Here is a 23165-nt window from a genome sequence, read left to right as displayed (position 1 = left end):
AGGGAGGGAGACGCAAGAGGGAAGAGATATGGGAACATATGTATATGCATAACTGATTCACTTTGTTGTAAACGAGAAACTAACACACTATTGTAAAACAGTTATACTCCAATAAAGATGTTAAAAAAAAAAAAGCTATCAACTAAAAGACCCTGGGCATAGTTATTCTACCCCACCCTAAATTCTGCTCCCCGCAAGGGGTGAGTGGGTAAGAAGGGTCCAAAAGCCTGCAGATACCTGGGGGAACTGTGGAGCTGGAGGGGATGCCCAAGCACGGTCTGTTTCAGTTGTCTGGGTCCAGGAGAGGACCAGGGAATGAAGCCCAGTCCCGACTGCTACAAAGAAAAAGCACATAGATTTACAGATTGTTATATTATGATTGAGCCACACTGTGGATTTACAGATAATCCAAAGTGAGTCTACCTTTTGCACGTCTCCCACAAGACTGTGCTAAGTAGGAAAACAGTCTTCAAGCCTTAGAATCACAGTTGGATAGAGGCGGTCAGTAGCTTCAGGTGATGCTGACAAGGGGGGAGGGGGACAGGTGTGGGGCAATTAAGGCGTCATTATGAGCTAGGTGGAGCTCCAAAAAAGGATGACTTTACTGAAACTAAGCCACCCACACTAAAAGCTCCTACCTGTTTTGAAATTTCTATCCCTTTCCCACCTGTGTTCTGACAGCTTCTGCTGAGTTATACTACTTAACAAACCCCAGTCTCAATGGTTAGCTCAACAAAGGTTTATTTCTCACTCGTGGCTCACATATTTTACAGGTCGTTTGTGGGTCTGCTCCACCTGGGGATGGGGTTAGGGAGCGCCCCCATCTGGGGCTTGCAGGTCTTTGGCAAAGGGAAAAGGTGCAATCCTGCTGAGGCTCATAGGGGGCAAATGTCATTTCCACCCACTTTCTCTTGGCCAAAGCAAGTCATGTGGCCAAGCCTGACTTCAACAGGGTGGGGAGACATCCCTCCTTTGGGAAGGGTCAACTAGGACAGGTCTGTAGAAGGAGGATTGGGTATTAAAAATAATGCAGTCTACCACATGCCCAATTTGTTTTCGAGGATTAAAAATTTATTTGCAAGTATTCACGGGGAACCACTGGCTGTTTTGGTTTATTCTGATAAAAATAGAGCTGCATTAAAAAAAAAATAGAGGGCTTCCCTGGTGGTGCAGTGGTTAAGAATCTGCCTGCCAATGCAGGGGACATGGGTTCGAGCCCTGGTCCGGGAAGATACCACATGCCCCGGAGCAACTGGGCCCATGTGCCACAACTACTGAGCCTGCGCTCTAGAGCCCGTGAGCCACAACTCCTGAGCCTGTGAGCCACAACTACTGAGCCCGTGAGCCACAACTACTGAAGCCCGCGTGCCTAGAGCCTGTGCTCTGCAACAAGAGAAGCCCCCGCAATGAGAAGCCCATGCAGTGCAATGAAGAGTAGCCCCCGCTCGCCACAACTAGAGAAAGCCCGCACCCAGCAACAAAGACACAACGCAGCCAAAAATAAATAAATAAATTAAAAAAAAATAGAGCTGCACTTAATGTTTACGGAACAAGTAGACATTAAGTGTCTACATGAGTTGCATATGTTCCTAAACATTCTTTCTGGTGCTCCCTGAGCCAAATGCTACCAATCAGAACACTGGCTGGGGCTAAAGGACACTCTTATCTAATACTAACAAGGAAAAGCAAATGACAACTTTCTAGATACACTGTAAGTAAATATAATGAGGCAGATGTCCTATGTCAGTTTAGTGGAGTGCTGGAGAGGTTGGGAGGTTTGGTTTTGTTTCGTAAAGTCCTATATATGATTTCAGCAGAAACCATGGAGAGCAGGGAGAAGGAATGAGGGAGGGGCACAATCTGTGACAGGCTTTATGGATGAGGAACCTGGGATCTTGGGAGGTTTATAGTACAGGTAACCCTTAAGCAACAAGAGGGTTAGGGGTGCTGACCCTCTGTGAAATCAAAAATCTGTATATAACTTAATAGCCAGCCCTTCCTATCCGCAGTTCCCCTGTATTCTCAGGTTCAACAAACTGCAGGTCACATAGTACTGAAGTATTTACTATTGAAAAAATCTGACTATAAGTGGACCGGCATGGTACAAACCCATGCTGTTCAAGGGTCAATTGTAATTACTCAAGGTCATACCAATTAAACTGTCAGAGGCAGAATTTAAATTTTCACAGTTCCTCTGGCTCCAAAGCACATCCTTTTTCTTGTGCCCAGTGATGGCTCCCCAAAGGAAAGGGACAAAGAGGAAAAGAGAAAATAAGGAGATGGGAGGTTTAAAAAAAGGAAAGTTGAGGGGCTTTCCTGGTGGTGCAGTGGTTGGGAGTCCGCCTACCGATGCAGGGGGACACGGGTTCGTGCCCCAGTCCGGAAAGATCCCACATGCCGTGGAGCGGCTGGGCCCGTGAGCCATGGCCACTGAGCCTGTGCGTCCGGAGCCTGTGCTCCACAACGGGAGAGGCCACAGCAGTGACAGGCCCGCGGTCCCCCAAAAAAAAAAAAAAAAAAAGGAAAGTTGAGAGGGAGAAGCAACACAGAGAGGTAGAGGAGGTAAGAAAAAAAGGAGATACTAGGAGAGAAAAAAGAAGAGGGAGAGAAGACCAAAAAAATAAAAAAGGAAAAAATGAATAATAATATTGAAGGAGAAGAATAAAGTTGGAGGACTGATACCATCTGACTTCAGATTTACTGTAAACATGTAGTAATGAAGACAGTGTGGTATTGGTGAAAGAACAGACAAATAGATGGAGCAGAATAGAAAGCCCAGGAATTGACTCATGTAAATACAGTCAAGAGATTTTTGACAAAGTGGCAAAGGCAATCCAAGGGAGAAAAAGATAGTCTTTTCAACAAATGGTGCTGGAACAACTGGACATTCACATGCAAAAAATAAATCTAGACACAGACCTATACCTTTCACAAAAATTAACTTGATATGGATCACAGACTTAAATTAAAATGTAAAACTATAAAACTCCTAGAAGATAACATAGGAGAAAACGTAGATGACCTTGAGTAAAGTGATGCTGTTTTAGGTATAATACCAAAGGCATGATCCATGAAAGAAATAATTGATAAGCTGAACTTCCATTAAAATTAAACATTTCTGGGGCCTTCCCTGGCAGTCCAGTGGTTAAGACTCTGTGCTTCCACTGCAGGGGGCATGGTTTTGATCCCTGGTGGGGGAACTAAGATCCCACATGCCATGTGGTGCGGCCAAAAAAATAAATAAAATAAATCAGGGCTGGAAGCCTAAGGAGACACAAAAATGAGAAGAAGTGAAACAAAATTAAACACCTCTCCTCTGTGAAAGAACCTGTCAAGAGAATAAGAAGACAAGCCACAGACTGGGAGAAAATATTTGCAAAAGACACATCTAATAAAGGACTGTTATCTAAAATATACAAAGAACTCTTAAAATTTAACAATAAGAAAACAATCATATTTTAAAATGTCCAAATAACAGGCACATGAAAATGTGCTCCACATCACTAATCATCACAGGAATGTAAATCAATGCCACAATGAGATATCACCTCTCACCTGCTGAATGGCTATTATCAAAAAGATAAGAGATAACAAGCGTTGGTAAGAATGTGGAGAAAAGGAAACCCTTGTGCACTGTTGGCAGGAATGTAAATTGGTACAACCACTATGAAAAACAGTATGGAGGTTCCTCAAAAAATTAAAAAGTAGAACAGAATTACCATATAATCCAGCAATCTCACTTCTGGGTACATATATCCGAAGGAAATGAAATCACTGTCTTAAAGAGATATCAGCATTCTCATGTTCAATGCAGCATTATTCACAATAGCCAAGACATGGGAGCAACCTAAGTTCCATCATCAGATGAATGAATGAAGAAAATGTGGTGTGTGTGTATACACACACCCCCCCACAGGGAATATTATTCAGCCATAAAAAAGAAGGAAATCCTGCCATTTTCGACAACATGTATGACCTTGGGGGTATTACGGTAAGTGAAATAAGTCAGAAAGACAAATACTGTATGATACAAATACTCACTTAAATGTGGAATCTAAAAAAAGGACTCATAGAAATAGAGAACAGATTGGTGGTGGCCAGAAGCAGAGGATGGGAGGTGGGGGAAATGGGTGTAGGTGATCAAAAGGCACAAACTTCCAGTTATAAGTTCTGGGGATGTAATGTACAGAATGGTAACTGTAGTTAACAATACTGTTTTGTACACTTGAAATTTGCTGAAAGTAGATCTTAAAAGTTCTCATCACAAGGAAAAAAATTGTAACTATGTGAGGTGAGGGATATTAACTAAGCTTATTGTGGTAATCATTTTGCAGTATTTACATATATCAAGTCATTATGTTGTATACCATAAACTAATACAATGTTATATATCAATTACATCTCAACAAAACTGGAAAAAAAAGATGCTCTACATCATATGTCATTAGGGAATTGCAGATTAAAACAACAGTGAGGTACCACTACAAGCCCATTAGAATAGCCAAAATCCAAAACACTGACGACACCAAATGCTGGTAAGGATGTGAAGCAACAGGAACTCTCATTTCTGGTGGGACTGCAAAATTGTACAGTCACTTTGGAAGACAGTTTGGCAGTTTCTTATAAAACTAAACACACTCTTACCATATGACTCACCAATGATGCTCCTTGGTATCTACCCAAAGGAGCTGAAAACTTATGTCCACAAAGAAGCCCGTACAGGAATGTTTATAGCAGTTTTATTCATAATTGCCAAAACCTGGAAGCAACCAAGATGTCCTTTAGTGGGTAAATGGATAAACTGTACTACCTCTATACAATGGAATGTTTGTCATTCAGCACTAAAAAGAAATGACTACCAAACAATGAAAAGACATGGAAGAACCTTAAATGCACACTAAGCAAAGGAAGCCAATCTGAAAAGGCTACATACTGCATCATTCTAACTATATGACATTCTGGAAAAGGCGAAACTATGGAGAGTTAAAAAAAAAAAAAATCAGTGGTTGCCAAAGGTTATGGAGGAAGGACGGATGTGTAGAGGACCGAGGATTTTTGGGAAGTGCAACTACTCTGTATGATACTATAATGGTGGATACATATCTTCTACATTTGTCCAAGCTCATAAGATGTACAACACCAACAGTGAACCCCCATGTGTAAACTTTGGCCTTTGGGTTCTAATAATGTGTCAGTGTGGGTTCATCAATTGTAATAAATGTACCATTCTGGTGGGAGATGTTGAGAATGGGGGAGGCTGTGTATGGGGCAGGGAGTGTTTGGGAAATCTCTGTACAAATCTCTGCCAATTTTGCTGTGAACTTAAAACTGCTCTCAAAAATACATTTTAAAAAAAGTTAAAAATGAATAACTGAGCAAAGCAAAGAAAAAAAAAAAGTAAAAGACCTTCACTGGTGACCTTCAAAGTTCACTTCAAGCCATCTTTGCAGCCCCAGGTCCCAGCCTTCTAACCTGGACAGAGAGCGGTGCACGCCCCCAGCGGGATGCGAGAGGCGAGGAGAGGGGGTGGTCTAGGCCAGGCCTGAGCCTCTTACCCATGGCTGGCGGCGGGAATCATCCGGGAAGCTCTGAAAAACAGTAATGCTCGGGCCCCACAGCGCACCAGCTGAGCCTTTCCGGAGGCAGCGTCCAGCTCTGCGGAGTTGAAAAGCGCTCCAGTTCCTCCTAACGTGCAGGCGGAGCTGATAATCTCCATGAGAGAGCGGCGGCCGGTGGGGTCGCGGGTCAAGGTCCGAGAGGAAAAAGAAACCTTCCCGGGAGAGGGATGCGCCCCCCGCCCCGTCCCCCAGCGCGGTCACATTCTTGGATGTTCACTTCAGCCGCGCGCTTCCCAGGGGCCTGCGGCCAGATGCCACACTCTCAGCAGCTCTCACCTCAAGAACAGGTGTTCCCAGGGCAGGTGCGCTCACCTTCTGCCCCGGGAGGAGGGAGACCGAGTCTGTGACTGGGACAGACAGCGCGCCCCGCCCCGTGTAACAATCCAGTCCCGGGAGCCACGTGCGGGCTCCGCGAAGGGCTTGGTCACGTTTCCCACTCTATTGGCGCGGAGCGCGCGATTACACCAATTCGGACTTCACTTTGGTGACACGAATACGGATGGGTGTGACCACGTATTCTTCGGAGAGAATTTTCTCCTATACCTCCTAACTGACCACCGTTAAAACTAAAAACAAGCAAGCACACACACTGAAAAACACACACAAAAAAGGCGCACGCGCGAGAACGAGCACACATACAAGTGGACCCAGCGCCTGTCCAGCGCCAGGCGGGCGGCTTCCGGGTTCCCAGTCGCCATGGCACCCACGGCCTCCGCGCACCCCCCACCCGCCGCGCCTCCGCACCTAGCTCTCCCGGCCAGCTCTGCCCTCGGCAGCCCGAGAAACTGACTTGGAGGCCCAAATACCTTGGCGACCCACGCGGAGGGAGCACTGCCTCCGCCCCGCCGCGGCATCCCCGCTCCAGGCCCCTGCCCCACACCCGCCACTCCGCGCTGCCGGCGCTCGGGGAGCACTTGTCCTGGGAAGGCAGGGGACCGGAAACGCGTGGCCCCGGCGCGGGCCGCCCGCACGCACGCACGCCAGTCTACCGGCTCTCTGGCCCTTTAAGGCGGATTTTTCCGCCGTCGACCTGGGGGCGGGGAAAGCGTCGCGCTCACCAGGCGGTGGCCGCCTCCGGAGCAGTAAGTGGAGGCCAGGCGGTGCCGCGGACCCTAGGGTGTGGCGGGCCAGCGCCGCTGGAGGGGGCTCCTCTCCAAGCTCCCGCCCCTACCTCGCCTGTTCCCGCAGCTCCGGGGCCCGCGGGAAGGACGTGCGTACCTGTCGGCCCTTCAGTGGGGCGGGCGGGGGGGCAGGTTGGGCGACTCTGGGGAGGCCTCCGAGCCGCGGGTGCCCGAGTCCACGCGGACCCGGGGTCTCGCTGCCCGCGAGCGACGCGGAATCCACAAGTGTCTTTCACTTTCAGTCTCCAGGAAATGGAACTGCGTCGACCGTATATCTCTAGCTGGTGTCATAAAGCAGGATAATCACACCGTTAACCCCCAGTTGAATTTTAGGTTCGAGTCCGTGGTGTCGCAATTGAACGCACCGATTTAGAGGGAGTGAGGGAAGAACAAAACACGAAAAAATGCCCAGCAGACCGCAGCGGGTTGCAGCCGCAGTCCACGCGGGCCCGGGCAGTTTAGGAAGCGGTACTTTCTCCGCGGCCCCAGGCTGTCACCTCCGTTTCGCTCACTCTTACCCCGCTGCAAATTCACTGAGTGGTTACAGCTGAGTGCATAGCCATCCCGCACCTTTGGCATGAATTCCCAGCGAAATCTCACTTCCCAGGAGAGCCAGGCAAAAGGAATTAGACAAAGGCTTCCCTCAACCCCGTTTCTTCTTTTGAACTTGTAAAACGGCCTTAAGAAGCATTTGGAGTTACTAGAGAGATAATGCATTTTCTGGCTACAACCTCACTCAGGATCTTTTGCCTCGCAGCTCTGAGCGAGCAGAGAGCTGGGCGCGGGCGAGATGGCCCTGGTGCCCTATGAAGAGACCGCGGAAATGGGGCTGCAGAGATTTCACAAGCCTCTTGCCACCTTCTCCTTGGCAAACCACACGATACAGATCCGGCAGGACTGGAAGAAACTGGGAGTCGCAGCGGTGGTTTGGGACGCGGTAAGTAAGCCCCGGGGGCCTCTGAGCATCAGCAATTGATTGTAAGACGTCTTTATTTTTAAAAAGTAACAGCTTTATTGGGTTGTAATTCATATACCGTACATTTCACCTATTTAAAGTGTGTGTGTTTTTTTTAAGTAAGTTCACAGAGTGGTGCAACTATCTATCACTACTGCTCATTTTTAAAACATTGCATAACTCCACCCCTTATAAAAAAAAAAAAGTCCTACCCATTAGAATCACTTCCCTGCTCCCTCCCCACCAAATAGATTGCATTTTAAGGGTGAATAAAGAAGACTGCAAGAAATTAAATGACTTACCAATAATTTACCCAGCAGGGAAGAGGGAAGACTGGAAGGAAAGCTGGGGCCCCTAGCTGCTTTGGACAATCATTCAGTTAGTTTTTAAGTTTAACATTGCACAAAGAATATTGTAAACTGACAAAGCCAAAAATGAAGATCATGTGTTTTCTTTAAGTTTTCCATAGTTGTAATGATCAAAAATTATACTATAATTGCTGCTTTACTTTTTTCTCTCCCAGCACTGTTCTTTCAGCTCCTTGTGACAGAGACTTGCCCTAAGCATCTAGTCACACCTGGGATTCGGTGGGAGCTCAGTGAATGTTGGATAAATGATTGGTGTAGATACAATTTTACAATCTTAATATTGTATCAGGGGTGTTAGAGAAACACTTAGGAATAAAAGTCTTGATATATCATAACCCAGTAATACCACTTCTAGGAATCTAGTCCAGGGTAACTACAAGAAAAGTTTTTTCAAAAAGAGTCATAAAGATACATAACAGTGAGGAATGGGCGAATCTCCTACATTCTCACCAAGAAGAGGAACTGCTAAGTATGCTAATAGTATGTGGCCATGAAGAACAAATTATATTTTAAAATTACATTATATGCTAATAGTATGTGGCCATGAAGAACAAATTATATTTTAAAATTACGTTAACAGTATACAGTGATTTATAGAGTTATATGCAAATGCTAACTCACACATCAAGTCCAAACCTTTGGCTAAAACGTACCTTTTGATGCCCAGCTCCTCTGGGGTGAGCGTTAGGGACGCAGGAGAGTAGGAGAGAGGGAGGAAACTCCAGGAGCCTTGGCGCTGCTCTGCTTTTTCCCTTTGGTTGTGGCCTTGCTGATTTGAACTTGGTTTAGGAACTGGACATTCCTTTAAGCAGAATCACAGAGACTGTTCATGTCAGCTCTACCAGAGTGATTTTATAAACCTCGAGTGTAAAAAGTGCTGTGACACAGTAAGAAATTAGCCTTCCCACATTCAGCAGGACCCTATCCTGGGTGGTCAGTGTCACTGACCACTGCTGTCCCCCGTAAGGGCCTCTGGTGGGGCCTGGGGCAGCTGTGCTGGGGAACTCAGTGTCTGTGCTTGCTCCAGGTGACCTCCCAGCAGCAGCTGAGTTCCTGTGTGCGCTGTTACACTGGGAATTGAACCTTGCGGTGGGAGGGGGGTATGTGATGTCTTCTTGGAGCATGTAGCCTGCTTGAAACCCTTCAGGCCCTAAAGCGCTTGTTGACCTAAATTGTCATGCTGTGTTTTGACTCAGGCTGTCATTCTGGCCACGTATCTGGAGATGGGAGCTGTGGAACTCAGGGGCTGCTCTGCCGTGGAGCTGGGTGCTGGCACGGGGCTGGTGGGCATGGTGGCTGCCCTGCTGGGTGAGTGTGACACATGGCTCACTCCTTTGTGAGTGGAACTCATGGAGGGGCACCTTTTCCTGACGCAGAGCTCATTGTTAGTTTCCCTCTTACTGGGTTACATTTTTTCCCCCTGTACTTATTATGAGTCACAGGCCAACTGCAGTGCTCTCAACTCCAGGAAGGCTAATTCCTTCTCTCTCTCTCATCCTATTAGTTTTACTTCTCACGGGGAGATTGCTTTGCCCACTTCACTTCTGTGATGCCCATAATATGATCTTAAGGCAACTGAGTTCGAAGATAATTATCTTATTTGTGTACATAGCTTTTTACAGTTTAGGTGCTGTCTCTGTACTCTCAGATTTAACCCTAGGAGGTCGGAGAGCAGATAGTCTCTTACTTCATTGCTGAGGAAGCTTTGCTGGTTTTTTTCTTTTAGGGAGGGCTGGCCCCCCCTGCAGTTTGTACTGACATCTGTTATACAGTGTGCAGTTCTGAAATGATACCAAGGTTTGTCATTTTTTGCTTGGCATACAGACATTAATTTAGGCCTAGAGTATTTTTAAGCTTCATTTCTATTTTATAATTCATTGTTGACTCTTTTCTACAACTTCCTGCTCATACATTTCAAGCTGTGCCTTGATTGGATAGACCAGCCTCCGAGATACCATGTATAATATTTCCTACTTCAGTGTTGTCACCTGGAGCTCTTGTTAAAATGCAGTTTCTGCTTCTGTAGGTCTGGGGTGGGGCCTGAGAGCCTGCATTTCTAACAGGCTCCCAGGTGATGATGATGATGACGCCGTAACTGCTGGTCCTCAGACCACACTTGGGTGGTGAGGATCTAGAGTTCCATCAAGTGTGTACAGGTACTTGAGCACCCACTAAAGCCCCGCTTTTGTCCTGTCCTTTTTCTGGTAACATATCTTTTTCAGAATTCCTTTCTCTGTTTAGATTTTGCCTTCCCAGATTTGATGGCGAGCACGGGCAGGAGCGGTGGCTGGAAGTGTGTACATGGAAACTGATTGAGGTCCCTCTGTCTGGCACCACAGCACTTCCAGCCACTGAGGAGGCCCTAGCCGATACACCACCTTTTGATCTCCTCAGGTTTTAACCTTATATCGTCCCCGTGTATGTTAGGTATATTTTTAATTTTCATTTTTCCAGTGAAGCTGGGATTCCAGGAGATTAAGCCACTTTCTGAAGTCCTGGTCAGTGGTGACCCAAGACTCAAACCAGGCTTGTCAGACGCAGAGGCCCAGGTTCTTTTTTCTTTCCGTGGCACTAACTCCCGTCTCTGTGATGTTTGAGAGGAGGACTTACCTGGAAGGGGAAATGAGGTTTCTTCTGTCTCCTCCTGAGAACAGGGCCTCCTCACTGCTGTCGAGATAGCAGAGCGTGGTGACCTGCAAAGGGTTAGAGGCCCACTTGGCTCTGACCCTTTTTTGTTTCAATTTAATTTTATCGAAGCATAGTTGATTCACAGTGCCGTGCCCACTTCCGCTGCATAGCAAGGCGACCCAGCCATGCATACGCACATTTTCCGTTATGGTCCATCACAGGATACTGAGTACAGTTAGTTCCCTGTGCAACACAGTAGGACTCTGCTGTCCATCCATTCCACGTACAATTGTTTGGCATCTGCCAATCCCAAACTCCCAATACTTCCTTCCCCACCACCACGCCCTCAAGTCCCCCAACCACAAGTCCACTCTCCACAGGCTCTGACCTCCTTTAATTCTTACTAGCTATGTCACCTTGGGCAAGTTGCTGAATCTCTAAACTTCAGTTTCCCGATAAACTGGGGATAATAACCATATTGACTGACCAACAAGGATCAAGTGAGAGCATGCATAGAAATCTGTTAGCTCGCTCACTGGCACAAAGTAAATGCTCAACAAGTGTTCTCTGCATTTTCATTTCCGATCTAGAAACCTGGATCTGTGGGCTTGGAAAAGCCAGCGTAAGGTTCTTCAAAGACCATCACAGAGCGAAGGACTAGTTAGTTGTTGCCACAAAAGATGGGGACTCTGGGAGGGGCGAGAACAACAGAATGGCAGATGGTGTTCTTGTGGTTGCCCCAAAGCAGAATTAATTACTCCCTTATTTCTCTTCCCCACCGCGCTCGGTGTTCTCGGCCCCAGCTCTGTCACATTTCACTGTAGGCAGTTGTTTCATGTGTCTGTCTCTCCTGGCAGGCTGAGGCTCCTGAGGAATGGGGCCGTGTCTCATTCTGTGTGTCCTTGGCCCTAGTGCAGCAGCTGGCACACAGTAGATACCCAAATAGTTCTGGAATAAGGGATGAACTAGAAAATCATGAAAATTACTGTTTCTGTTATAAAAATGATGTAACTCTATTACAAAAATAGCCCTAGAAGCAGTCTAAAACAAAGGAAAAACCCACCAAAGATTCTGCTTATTCATGACTTTGCAATATAATTACCATTAGCATTTTGGTGTATTTCCTTCTATTCCTTTTCTCCATCTGTATTTTAATCATAGTTATAATCATGATGACATACGTGTGCCTATGTGTGTGCATGTATATTTTCACACATATGTTTCGTTTAACATGTCATGCACATTTCTCTGTGCTGTGGCATGCTTTTCATGCTCATTATTTGTGGCTACAAAGTATTAGGCTGGAGAAATTTTGATGCTGAAACCTAAGAGTAAGAAAAAGTTAATCTCTTTAAAATGGAAACAGAACTAGAATAGGTAGTGCTTTGGAAATGTCAGAAAGAGGTTGATTGTTCCCCTTTTTAAACTGTCTTCATTTTTTGTAACATTACTCATTGATTCCTGACTCTGGGGAACACCCACCGCGTGCCTGTCATGGTTCTAGAGCAGCAGGTCACTGCTCTCAGGAAGCATCCATTCTAACTCTAACTGGGGCGGGGGGGGGGGGAAACGACAAATTACATCAAAAAGCCTCCCCCGCAAATGGTCAGTGATATGCAGAGTGTTAATCTAGGGTGATGAGATTTTCTTGTTAAAAGAAAAAACAGCTGCTAATTCCTGGGCGGTTCTTGTGTTCTGGGTGCTGTGTCTTTATGGCCTTCATCCTCACCAGAACCCGGCATAGTAGGTCTACTTGGAGCTGTTTTCAAAGTGGCGAAATGGAGGCTTCATAGACATCAAGTAACTTGCCCAAGGTCACAAGCTAATGGATTGTGGAGTTAGAATTTGAATCCAATTCTGACTCTCAAATCCTGGTTCTTCGTTCGAAAACCTCTTCAGCCTTTATACTACTTGAAAACTATTCTTAGGAAAAAAAAAATCACATCTTAAAGACCTGGTTCTGTAAGTTGGATTGGGGTCAGGAATCTGTATTTTAAAAGCTTCCCAGGCGATCTGATGCCCAACCAAGTCTAAGGACCGCTGTCTTAAATATAATGCTCAGCAAGAAATTGTCTTTTAGTTTTCTGTAATTCCAGTGCAAGTCTCCACTGAACTTTCAACTTGTACATTTAAATGAAAGCTGTTGATGTCTCTACGTGGCTATTTGTCAGCATGTGTTTAAACTTGAACTCTTCTTCCCTTTCCAAACTTGTCCTTTCTGTTTTGTTCTGAGTTAGCATCACTATCCAAGTAGTCACTCAGGCCAACTCCTTGACCTGCCCTCCCCCTGCACCCCCACCCAGCCCCAGCCCTTGAGCCCTGCTGGGTCTTTTAACTATTTCTTGATTCCATTTCTCCCTTTCCATTCCCACTGTCTGGCTGGAGTGCTCATCATCTGTCTCCTGCAAGATTCTATCCACATTCCCATCTGACCTTTCTACCTCTGTCTTATCAAACCCACTTTTCCCAATAGCTGTCAGTGTGGCCCATGTAAAATGCAGAAGTGATGGGGTGACCCTGTGCCTTCCCATTGCCTGCAGGCCAAATCCCAGGCTTCTTAGTGAGGCTCTGTAATCTCACTTTGCTGACTCTTTTTCAGCACAATTGCACTGAGTGAAGTTCCAGTGACACACACACTGCCTCTGGCCTGTCCCTTCTGCCTTGAATTCCCCTCTTCACCTCTTTTCTCTGGTTAATGCCACATCTTTCAAGTGTAAGCTCAGATTTCCTTTCCTTCCGAAATCTTTCTTTGAGCTCTGCTCTTCTCGAAGAATTTTTCCTTTGTGACTACATAATTTCCTGGCACACCCATGTTCCTATATTTTACTCCCTACACTGCATCATAATTACATTTATGTGTGTCTCTCTCATGAGACTCTCAGTTCCTAGAGGGCAAGGACTTTCTTACCCATCTCTGTATCTTTAGCGCACACTCTGTGCTCCAACATTTGAATAAATTAAGGCGTTGCTTACAAAACATTTGAATAAATTAAGGCGTTGCTTACAAAACTAAAAGTAATGACAAATGTTTACATGTTCTTTTTCCATTACCAAGTGAGTGGCAGCAGGCTATGTTGTCTTATTGGGTCAGTTTCCATTAGTTTTTCATGAACTGAATACTGTCTCATCTCCCTCCTTACCCAGCACGGGCAGTCATTTTATTACCATCTTCACGTACCATCAATACCCTGCACTTCCTTGCTTCATCCTCTTCACTGGGCTCAAAACAAGGTTACATGCAGCTCTTCACTTGCTCCAGGCCTGCACCCAGGCAGCTGAATGTGGCTGGAGGAAACAGACTACTTCTGGATCTCATTTTAAATTCCTGGTCAGGACCCTCTGGGGGGCTCTTCGTGCTGTTGAGGAGTCCAGCTCTGCTCCCTCTCTGCTGACCTCCAGTCCTCCTTTCTCCACTTTCACTCTGAGCTGATGACATTTCTCCTTATTTTACTGAGAAGATTGAAGCAATCAAGAGAACTTCTATAACGTCCCGGCACTGTCTCTAACCACCCCCTGCGTCTGCATCCACGGTCTGCCTTTGTACCTGATGCTGTATGCAGGTGGACTGTGTCTCCTCCCCGGGGCCAGCCCTCTCTTGCCTGTTCAAGGGTGTTGTTCCAGTGGTTCTCTTTCCTGCATTATCAGTATTCCCTCTTTCTACCTGATCATTCTAATCAGCATACAAACTTGCTGTTATTCCTCCCATCCAAAAAGTAAAAAGTAAAACTTAATAAGTGGCTGATTGTAGTTCTGTAGCAGGAAGTGTATAAGTTGACCCTGGAATATCTTGTCGTACCAGATAGCAAGGAAGCTATCAAGGATGACTGGGTTTGTGTCAAAAGTCCATTGGCAAAAGATAGACAGTTTAAACATCGATAATGATGATGGCATGGGTTTAAATACATCAGATATGTTTAATGCATGAGTTCATGATACAACAACAACAAAGTAAACCCAATCTGTCATCTTTGGAGGATACTTAGAAACCAACTCTTTGAAATCTGGTTTATAAAAGGGGAGAGAGCAAAATTTATGTGCCTTTCTTATTCAAACAATTCCTCTACAAAATGAATAACCAAGTAGTAATTGAAAGAAGCTTACTCAACAAATAAATGCAAAACGAATCTAATAAATTAAGGATTTGGGCATTGAGTATTTGTGGTTGCTCTCATCACAAAAATAGAGCCTACCAGATATTACATCCTCTTGATGAAAAACACCACCACCACCTCTGAAATACTCTTGTTCAAAAAATCAGACTCCAATCAAACAAATTTACAGGAGATACAGAGCACAGAGGAACATGTCAAACTACACAAATGGCATAATCAGCCAAATCTAGATTGTGGGAAACTACAGGACAGATGATTTGTTTCTTCCCTAAATTGCAGGAGAAAAAATAAATAAATAAATACAGGAAACTGATAGATTAAAAGAAACTTAAGACATCCTGCATACCCTTCACCCAAATAAACAAACAAAAACTCCCAAAACAAAACCACAGGCAAGATGATAATATTCTGTGAGCTGAATACTTGGGTGATAAAAATCGAGTAACTAGTGAGGGAGTGATTGCCGGAGTCAGGAGAGTGGTTACTGCTGAGTGGCCTGTGTTTGGGACTTGGCCTGTGGTGGGAGTCTGGGAGCCGTGACAGCAAGGAGGGAGCCTGCAGCTCGCCCACCTGCGTCACTGTGGCCACCTCCTCACAGGTCTTCTTGCTTCTGGCCTGGCCCCATTGCCAGGGATTCTGTTAAAAATGAAGTCAGATCACTGGCACTTCTGCTCAGCGATCTCCAGTGGCCTCCCATCTCACTCAGAGAAAGCCAGAGCCTTTTTGGAACCTAACCTGGGAAGCCCCAGCTGATCTGCCTCCCTCCGGTTACTTCTTTTTTTTTTTTTTTTTTTTTTTTTTTTGTGGTACACGGGCCTCTCACTGTTGTGGCCTCTCCCGTTGCGGAGCACAGGCTCCGGACACGCAGGCTCAGCGGCCATGGCTCACGGGCCCAGCCGCTCCGCGGCATGTGGGATCTTCCCAGACTGGGGCACGAACCCGTGTCCCCCTGCATCGGTAGGCGGCCTCTCAACCACTGCGCCACCAGGGAAGCCCCAATTACTTCTTTAACCTGTTACTTCTCTCACTTTGTCTCCTCCTGCTTTATCCCTCCTTCCAGCCCCTCTAGCCTCCTCCTTGCCTGCCCCTGTAGGCCTTTGCACTTGCTCTCCTACTTGCTAGGAATGTTCTTCCCCCTGATATGCATTCGGTTATTCCCTCACCTAAGTCACCTTCTCAGTGAGGCCTTCCCTTTCTACCCAACTCTCTTACTTCCTGATGTTTTATGTCTCTCTTTCCTGCTTTATTTTTTTCCTTAGTGTGTATCTCCAACTAACATACTAGATATCCTACTTTTAAAAACACCTCTTGCTGCCTATCTCCTCACTTGAATGTAAGTTCTATGAGGGTAGGGGTTTTTCTCCCATGCTGTTGGTAGACACTTGGATGTTTGTAGAATTGATGGACATTATGGGGAATGGTCAACTGACATTAAGATCCTACTGAAACTCCTGGAACACCTGGCAGGTTAGAAGTAGCCTCAGAAATCCCTGAGACAGGAGTTAGAGGAGGTCTCCATCTAAGAGCTGTTAACAGGAACACTGAGGTGACATGCAAAAGACCAGATCACTCCAGTATTCCCAGCAGAGTGCTCTGTAGACTGTTACGAAATCCAGAGGTAAAGTTCTAAGTTAAACCAGGAAAAGGCTGTCTGTGATTTCTGTTATCAGGAGAGATGAAAAGTATCACTGAATTTTGCTCATTGGGCAGCACTCTGTCTAGCAACAAATGGTCAAAGTGGTAGGTGCATGCATCTAACAACTTGCACATTTTCATAGTATCACACTCAGGACTGAGTCAGATGTCAAACTGAATTGCATACTGTCCTAATGTTACATGTCAAGAAACATTCAGTATAAGCTGCCACTGAAATGGTCTGGGATCCTCTTGGGGATTACCCATGAAGACTGCAGACTGAAGGATGCAGATGAGAAATAATTTCAGGAAAGAATGAAATGTAATTTTTAAGTTTCAGAATTTATGGGGTCAAAACCAAGCAGGATTACATGTACTATGGTGTTAATACAAAGTAGATGAGGTATTTCAGGGCTGACCTTCTGTGGTTGCTTCTCCTGAAGGATACCTCCCAGTTCAGACTTCTCTCGGTCATATTGGTTCAAAAAGTTGGATCTCTTCGTTCATGGTAAACAACTCTCAAGAAACAGATTAATAAAATATTGCCTCATTCATTTTACACATTGCATGTAGAAACTTAGCACATAGAGAACATTACCTCACATTTTAACCTCCAGTACTTTAATACAATCTAGTAATTTCTAACTTTACTATTTTTCAATAATTATATATGAATTGCATGAATACATATAGATTGTCTGCTTCATGACAGCATAAGGAGAGGAAGACTGAGATTTCTTAGTAGCCAGTTAATCTTTTCCTTGATTCTTTTTAAAGCTTTAGCCCCAGAAAGGAACCTTTCCCGGTTTATGGTATCTTGTCATCTTCATAATCATTTGCTCCCAGATTTTTCATCTTTGGACTCCATTTTACCCTGAGGCCTACTGACTTGAAGACGGTGACCTAATGAATGAAGTATAATGGTAGATACCTGTGAAGGGTGGGCTACTTCTGTCTGCACGATTCAGAAGCATCAGCTAGCTTGTCACCTGTATTTAATAGGCATAACTTCAGCAAACAGCAAGTGTGTCATAGAGGCAAACCAAAGTCACTTTTACCTACAGGCAGTAGAGAAGGAGCGGCTGGCCATTGTTCTGACGTGTCACAGCTCTCCATGAAGGCATCATATTGTGTCTATCAGGTGGAATATTTAGAGACACTCACCCTGCTGTTTAACTTGATCCGTCTACCTATTAGTTGTACTGATGTGTGCATTACTTTCTGTCCCATGTTCTAGGTGCTCATGTGACTATCACGGATCGAAAAGTAGCATTAGAGTTGCTTAAATCAAACGTTCAAGCCAACTTACCTCCCCATATCCAGCCCAGAGCTGTTGTTAAGGAGCTGACCTGGGGACAGAATTTGGGGAGTTTTTCACCTGGAGAATTTGACCTGATACTTGGAGCTGATATCATATATTTAGAAGAAACATTCACAGATCTTCTTCAAACGTTGGAACATCTCTGTAGCAACCACTCTGTGATTCTTTTAGCTTGCCGAATTCGCTATGAACGGGATCACAACTTCTTAGCGATGCTTGAGAGGCAATTTACTGTGAGTAAGGTTCACTATGATCCTGAAAAAGATGTACATATTTACAAAGCACAGAGGAGAAGCCTGAGGGAAGACTTATAGTTGGCTATAATTTATAAGAATGTTGTCTCTGAGTGTGTCAATTAAGGTCTTAGACTGGGAATATAACCATATGTAATGAAATGGCTTACTGTACAAAAAGTCTAACCAAAGGTTCTCAAAAGGCAAAGCAAATGTGCAGATTTAAAACAAAGCACCTTGTCCCATTGCTGTGACTTTTTAGTTATGTTTTACTCACTCTGAAATTCAATTAACATGAAAGGAAAGTGTGCGATTTTGGTTGATGTTGTTTCTGTATCCCATACTGCTCGCTCTCAATAAACAATTTTCACTGATGCTGTGATGAAGGGTTGGTATAAAGGCATCTTCAAAGCAGTGAGCTTGTTTTGGTGAGGCTAGATCCTGCAAATCATTTGAAACACATTGTAAGACATACGTTTAGCCCAGTCTTCTAATTTTCTGAGTATGAAACAAGAGGTTTAATGGACATTCCCTGAGCTGTTAATACTCTTGAAGTCTTTTGTCTACTGCATTTAGGTCTTAAATACTTTTGGTTGTTTGAGATTAGGATGTGAGTTTTCTAAGGTCTCACACGCTTTCTGGTGTAATTTCGGATTTAGGTATATAAACAAAGGCGTAAGTCAAAATAAAATTTTAGTTACTTTTTGATAGCACCTAAAATCTTGGACCTCTGTGTGCTGGGAATAGGTTATCTTCAAATCAAAAGCTATAGTTTCTCCCTTCAGCTTTACCCTTTGTCAAATGTTGTTTTTGTATTTCTTTCCTAGGCTTTCCCTGCCTCCTTATACTGCATAGGATGACAATGAAAAAAAGTTTTAAACCTCATCCCGCCATGGGAGGTTAGCTCCCCAAGTATAAGCTCCATCTGTATTGTACTGGTAATTGCTTATTCAATGTTTGTGCTCCCCAGAAGACTGTGAGCTTCTTGAGGGCCAGGAATGCCTCTGTCCCTTTCATTATAGCCTCCCCAGTATCTAGTATATCATAACCAAATATTTGTTGATTGAAAAAGATAAATTTAGAGGGTATTGATCTCTGGGTTAATTGATTGCTACATTGTTTTATGATTATCTTTGATAGACTATGTGAAGTCACACACATACCCTGCCCTTTTCTCACATGTAAAAGCTTAAACAACAGCTTAAACAGATTGGGATCCAAAGAATATTAATAATCTCAGTATGGATATGGTACTAGAGATAGATTTCCATCGTAAACCATTAGAAACAAGACCTCCTCCCTCTTAACCTTTTAATGAATGTTTTGGATGTGGAAACACCAAATACATTGTTTTCTACGCATATTTTAAATAGAGGTTTGGCTTTAATAAAGGTGAATTTAAAGTTCTGAGATTGTGATGTACCAGTTCAACACAATTCTGATAAATGCACATGAAATAGAAATATCCACAGCTTACTGAATCCATAAAATGCCAGTACTACCCCATAGGCATGGAAGGTCTCTTAAAAAAAGTAAAATAAAAGCCCTGCAATATCAACAACGCTATAATGAAAGACTAATCCCATTTAGGTATGATATTAGAAATGAAGATACTAATTGGAGTTCAGCTGCTTTCCTTTAACATCGCTAACTTTGAAGAGAGGTATTAGAATGTCTTGGGGTGTTCATGGGGTGGGCGGGGAGCCTGGATGCTCTACCAAGTGAAGGAAGCAGTGATCGGCCTCTTTTACATTTTCATAAAACAGACTCAGAAAAGGTTGAAGGTAATTCTTTCCCCTTGGCCTACAAATAGAAGAAGAGGTGAGAAAAATTCAGCAGGAATAGCTTGGTTGTCCAAGTGAAAATCAAATGATTTTTTCTGGCTTTGAGTTCAAAATGTGGCCACAGGTCCAGTTCCCTAGGGAAATAGACTCAGAGGTGAAGGTTAAGGTGCAGAACGTTTAAATGAGAATGCTTTCAAGGGCGACACCTCTGACGGAGTAAAAGCAGGACTGGGAAAGAGGAACAAATTGGGTTGGGATGCAGTCAGGAAAGTCCTCAGCGGAATTCAGAGCTGAGGTGGCCGGAAGCTGGGTATTGAGGCAGGGGGGTGGGACTTACACCCTTGTGTCGTCAGTCATTGGCTACAGGGAGCTGAACCTTGGGGTGAAGACAACACCTGCGAGACTCAGCTGAGAGCCATCAGCCACGAACATTCCCAGAAGCTGGGAAATGAGTGCTCCAGGGATGTGTGTGTGGGGATGGGGACGTGAGACTGTATCTGGATATTGTAGCGCATTGTCCACTATAGATGTCAACGAAGTTGTGACATTTTTTACTTAGGAGAAAAGGATTAATTTATCCCATAAATGTGCATTTTAAGTGTGCTTGTTTTGTCTTCAAGTTAAGGATAGAAATCTAGTCTCCTCTGGACCTACTGTACTGAGCCTTGATCCTCACATTGCTCAGTTTCTTCAAACTGTTATGCAGTTAACTTAGCCAGTGGGTATCAGTAACTTTCTTCCCAGTTAAAATCAAATACCATGGCCAAGATGCTACGTTAAAAATATACATCAGATTCTTAGAACTAATACTACAAAGTACGCTATTGTCTTCTAAGTAGTTACCTCTTAAGGGTATCTTGCTTTAGTTCATGATAGAACCATCTGAATCCATGGTACCATCTTCAGATAGTTTCCAGCGGTACATTTATTCTTTTATACTAAAGGATCAGAATTATAATCGATTAAAATACTTTAAGTGAACTGAACACTAGATTGAAAACTGAGGGCAGAGTAACATTTTCTGAAATGTTTCATCTTGCCAAATAGTTTATGCTCCAATAAGACAAGGACCATACCTCATATTTATATTTCAAGTGTTAACAGTGACCTCTTCATAAAGGGAGTTCAATAAACATACTCATGAAAAATAGATTCCTTTACAGATCAGTTACCTTATTAAATTGCCTATTCTCAGGGATATCAAAATGTAAAGCATATTCTCAGTAACAAAATTGTTATGAACTTACATAAAGATTCTTCCAACATCATTTGTTTAATCTCTATGCTTTTATAGTGGTTCATAGAAGCATTTTGTCATTTTTAAAATCAAGAAACAAAAATAACAGTTTAAGATACCTTTAAAAAAATTCAAGCACTCTATTTATTTATTTGGCTGCACCACTCAGCTTGTGGGATCTTAGTTCCCTTACCAGGAATCGAACCCGCGCCCTCGGCAATGAAAGTGCAGTCTTAAACCACTGGACCGCCGGGGAATTCCAACAATTTAAGATACTTTTAAAAATCACTTTTTCATGTACCAGTATTGGTTAGAGGTCCTAGATATAGTTGGTGAAACAGACATGTGATTTTAGTGTCAGAGAAAGTCGTAATTTTACTGCTCCCCAGAACTTCTACCAAGACAGAAGTAGCATTTTCAAGTTCTTTCACAAGAATGAGGCGAGACACTACAGTGAGTATTATTTCCCTGTTGTGGGAAACTGGAGACCTGGGTTCTCTTAGCACTGACGTTAACTGCAGGAAAAGCAGGGCAGTCCTCAGGGTCTTTTTTTTTTTTTGCACTTTAAAAATTGAGGATTTGTTAGCTCAGAAGTTTCTTTCTGCTCTAAAAATCATGTTATGCTTTTCTTTCTACAACCAGAGAAGGGTTAAAATTTAACACTAGAAAAGATGGCATACTGAAAAATTTTTTCCTAGCTGAGAACAACTGTTTCTCAGGGAGATTAGAAGGGAAAACAGTATAACAGAGTTGAGAAAAGGAAGGGCCAGCTTTCTTTTTTATAACTGTGTAAGGCTGGTTCTGCTACTTCTAATTTTTTTTCATATATATATGAAGAGACTATGAAGTTTGACATAAAAATACTAACCAACATGACATTTTTATTAATTTAGCAGATTATTAAAACTGCTTAGGAAACCACCTCCAAATATGAAGAAAACCATACTTAATAAGTTTTCACTTTTCAGTATCTATCCTGGAGATATACTAACTTGTATATATCTATACTAGTATATATCTTAACAGCAGTTTCAAGCAACCTGAATGTCCACAAAAGAGGGTACTGGTTAAATAAACTATGCTATATCTATACAATGGAATACTTCACACCTGTTAAACTGAGGTAGATACATATAGTGAAATACAACTATTGCCAAGACACGTTCAGTGAAAAAAAAGCACCATTTATATAAAAAAGGGAGAGGGAGGAGAGAAAAAACATTTACATTTGTGTGTATATGCAGATAGATTGTCACTAAAAGGATACACAAACTCACCCATTTGTACTGTTTAGTTTTTTCCAAATATACATATTACTTTAAAAAACTAAGTTAAAAAATAAGAATGAGGACATTATTAAGAAAGTGAAAAGAAAACTTACAGGATGGGAGAAAATATTTGCAAATCATATTATCTGATAAGGGTCTAATATGCAGAGTATATGCGGAACTCATACGACTCAACAACAAAAAAACCATTAAAAACTGAGCAATGAACTTGGACATTTCTCCAAAGAAGTATACAAATTGCCAACAAACACATGAAAAGATGCTCAATATCGTTAGTCATTAAGGAATTACAAATCAAAACCCCAATGAGATACCACTTCACATCCATGAGGATGGCTTTACTATTTTTCTTTAAAAAAGCAAAATAACAAGTGTTGGCCAGGATGTAGAGAAATTGGAACACTCATACATCACTGGTGGGAATGTAAAATGGTGCAGCCAATGAGGCAGTTTGGCAGTTCCTCAAAAAGTCAAACAGAATTATCATATGACCCAGCAATTCCACTCCTAGATGTATACCCCAAAGAATTGAAAACAGCGACTCAGAACAAAAAACTTGCACATGAATGTTCATGGAAGCATTATTTACAGTAGTCCAAAAGTGGAAATAATTGCAACATACAACAGATGAACAAATAAATTGTGGCATATACATACATTGGAATACTACTCAGGCATAAAAAGGAATGAAGTACTGATAAATGCTACAATGTGGAGGACCCTCAAAAACAGTGTGCTTAACTAAAATAAGCCAGGCGCAAAATGTCACGATTATGTGAAATATCCAGAATCGGTGAGTTTACAGAAAGATTGGTGGTTGCCAAGGGCTGAAGGGAGAAAATTGAGAGTGACTCTTTACTGAGT

General features: G+C 43.4%; 1 protein-coding gene and 1 long non-coding RNA gene across 6 annotated transcripts in view; one reads left to right on the top strand and one right to left on the bottom strand.

Moving 5' to 3' along the window:
* LOC114484522 (uncharacterized) overlaps window positions 1-6985 on the bottom strand; it is a 74978-nt gene extending 67993 nt beyond the window's left edge. For both annotated transcript variants that reach the window (XR_003677561.2, XR_008619086.1), the window contains exon 1: window positions 6837-6985. This is a non-coding gene — a long non-coding RNA (uncharacterized lncRNA). The remainder of the gene's footprint in view (window positions 1-6836) is intronic.
* Window positions 6604-23165, top strand: part of METTL21A (methyltransferase 21A, HSPA lysine) — a 55824-nt gene continuing 39262 nt past the window's right edge. Inside the window, exons 1-4 of one of the 4 annotated variants that reach the window (XM_007108091.4) lie at window positions 6614-6700; window positions 7497-7676; window positions 9259-9370; window positions 17675-19303. In XM_007108091.4, the coding sequence (XP_007108153.1) occupies window positions 7530-7676; window positions 9259-9370; window positions 17675-18072 (657 nt within the window). In that variant the 5' untranslated portion in view covers window positions 6614-6700; window positions 7497-7529 and the 3' untranslated portion in view covers window positions 18073-19303. Of the gene's footprint in view, window positions 6829-7496; window positions 7677-9258; window positions 9371-17674; window positions 19304-23165 lie in introns of those variants that run through there. The other 3 variants (XM_007108090.4, XM_055089734.1, XM_055089737.1) reach the window with 3 other exon arrangements.

Source organism: Physeter macrocephalus, chromosome 2 (genome assembly GCF_002837175.3).
Source record: "Physeter macrocephalus isolate SW-GA chromosome 2, ASM283717v5, whole genome shotgun sequence".
Taxonomy (NCBI): Eukaryota; Metazoa; Chordata; class Mammalia; order Artiodactyla; family Physeteridae; genus Physeter; species Physeter macrocephalus.
Note: the sequence above shows the minus strand (reverse complement) of the source record. Positions and strands in the feature narration are given on the sequence as shown.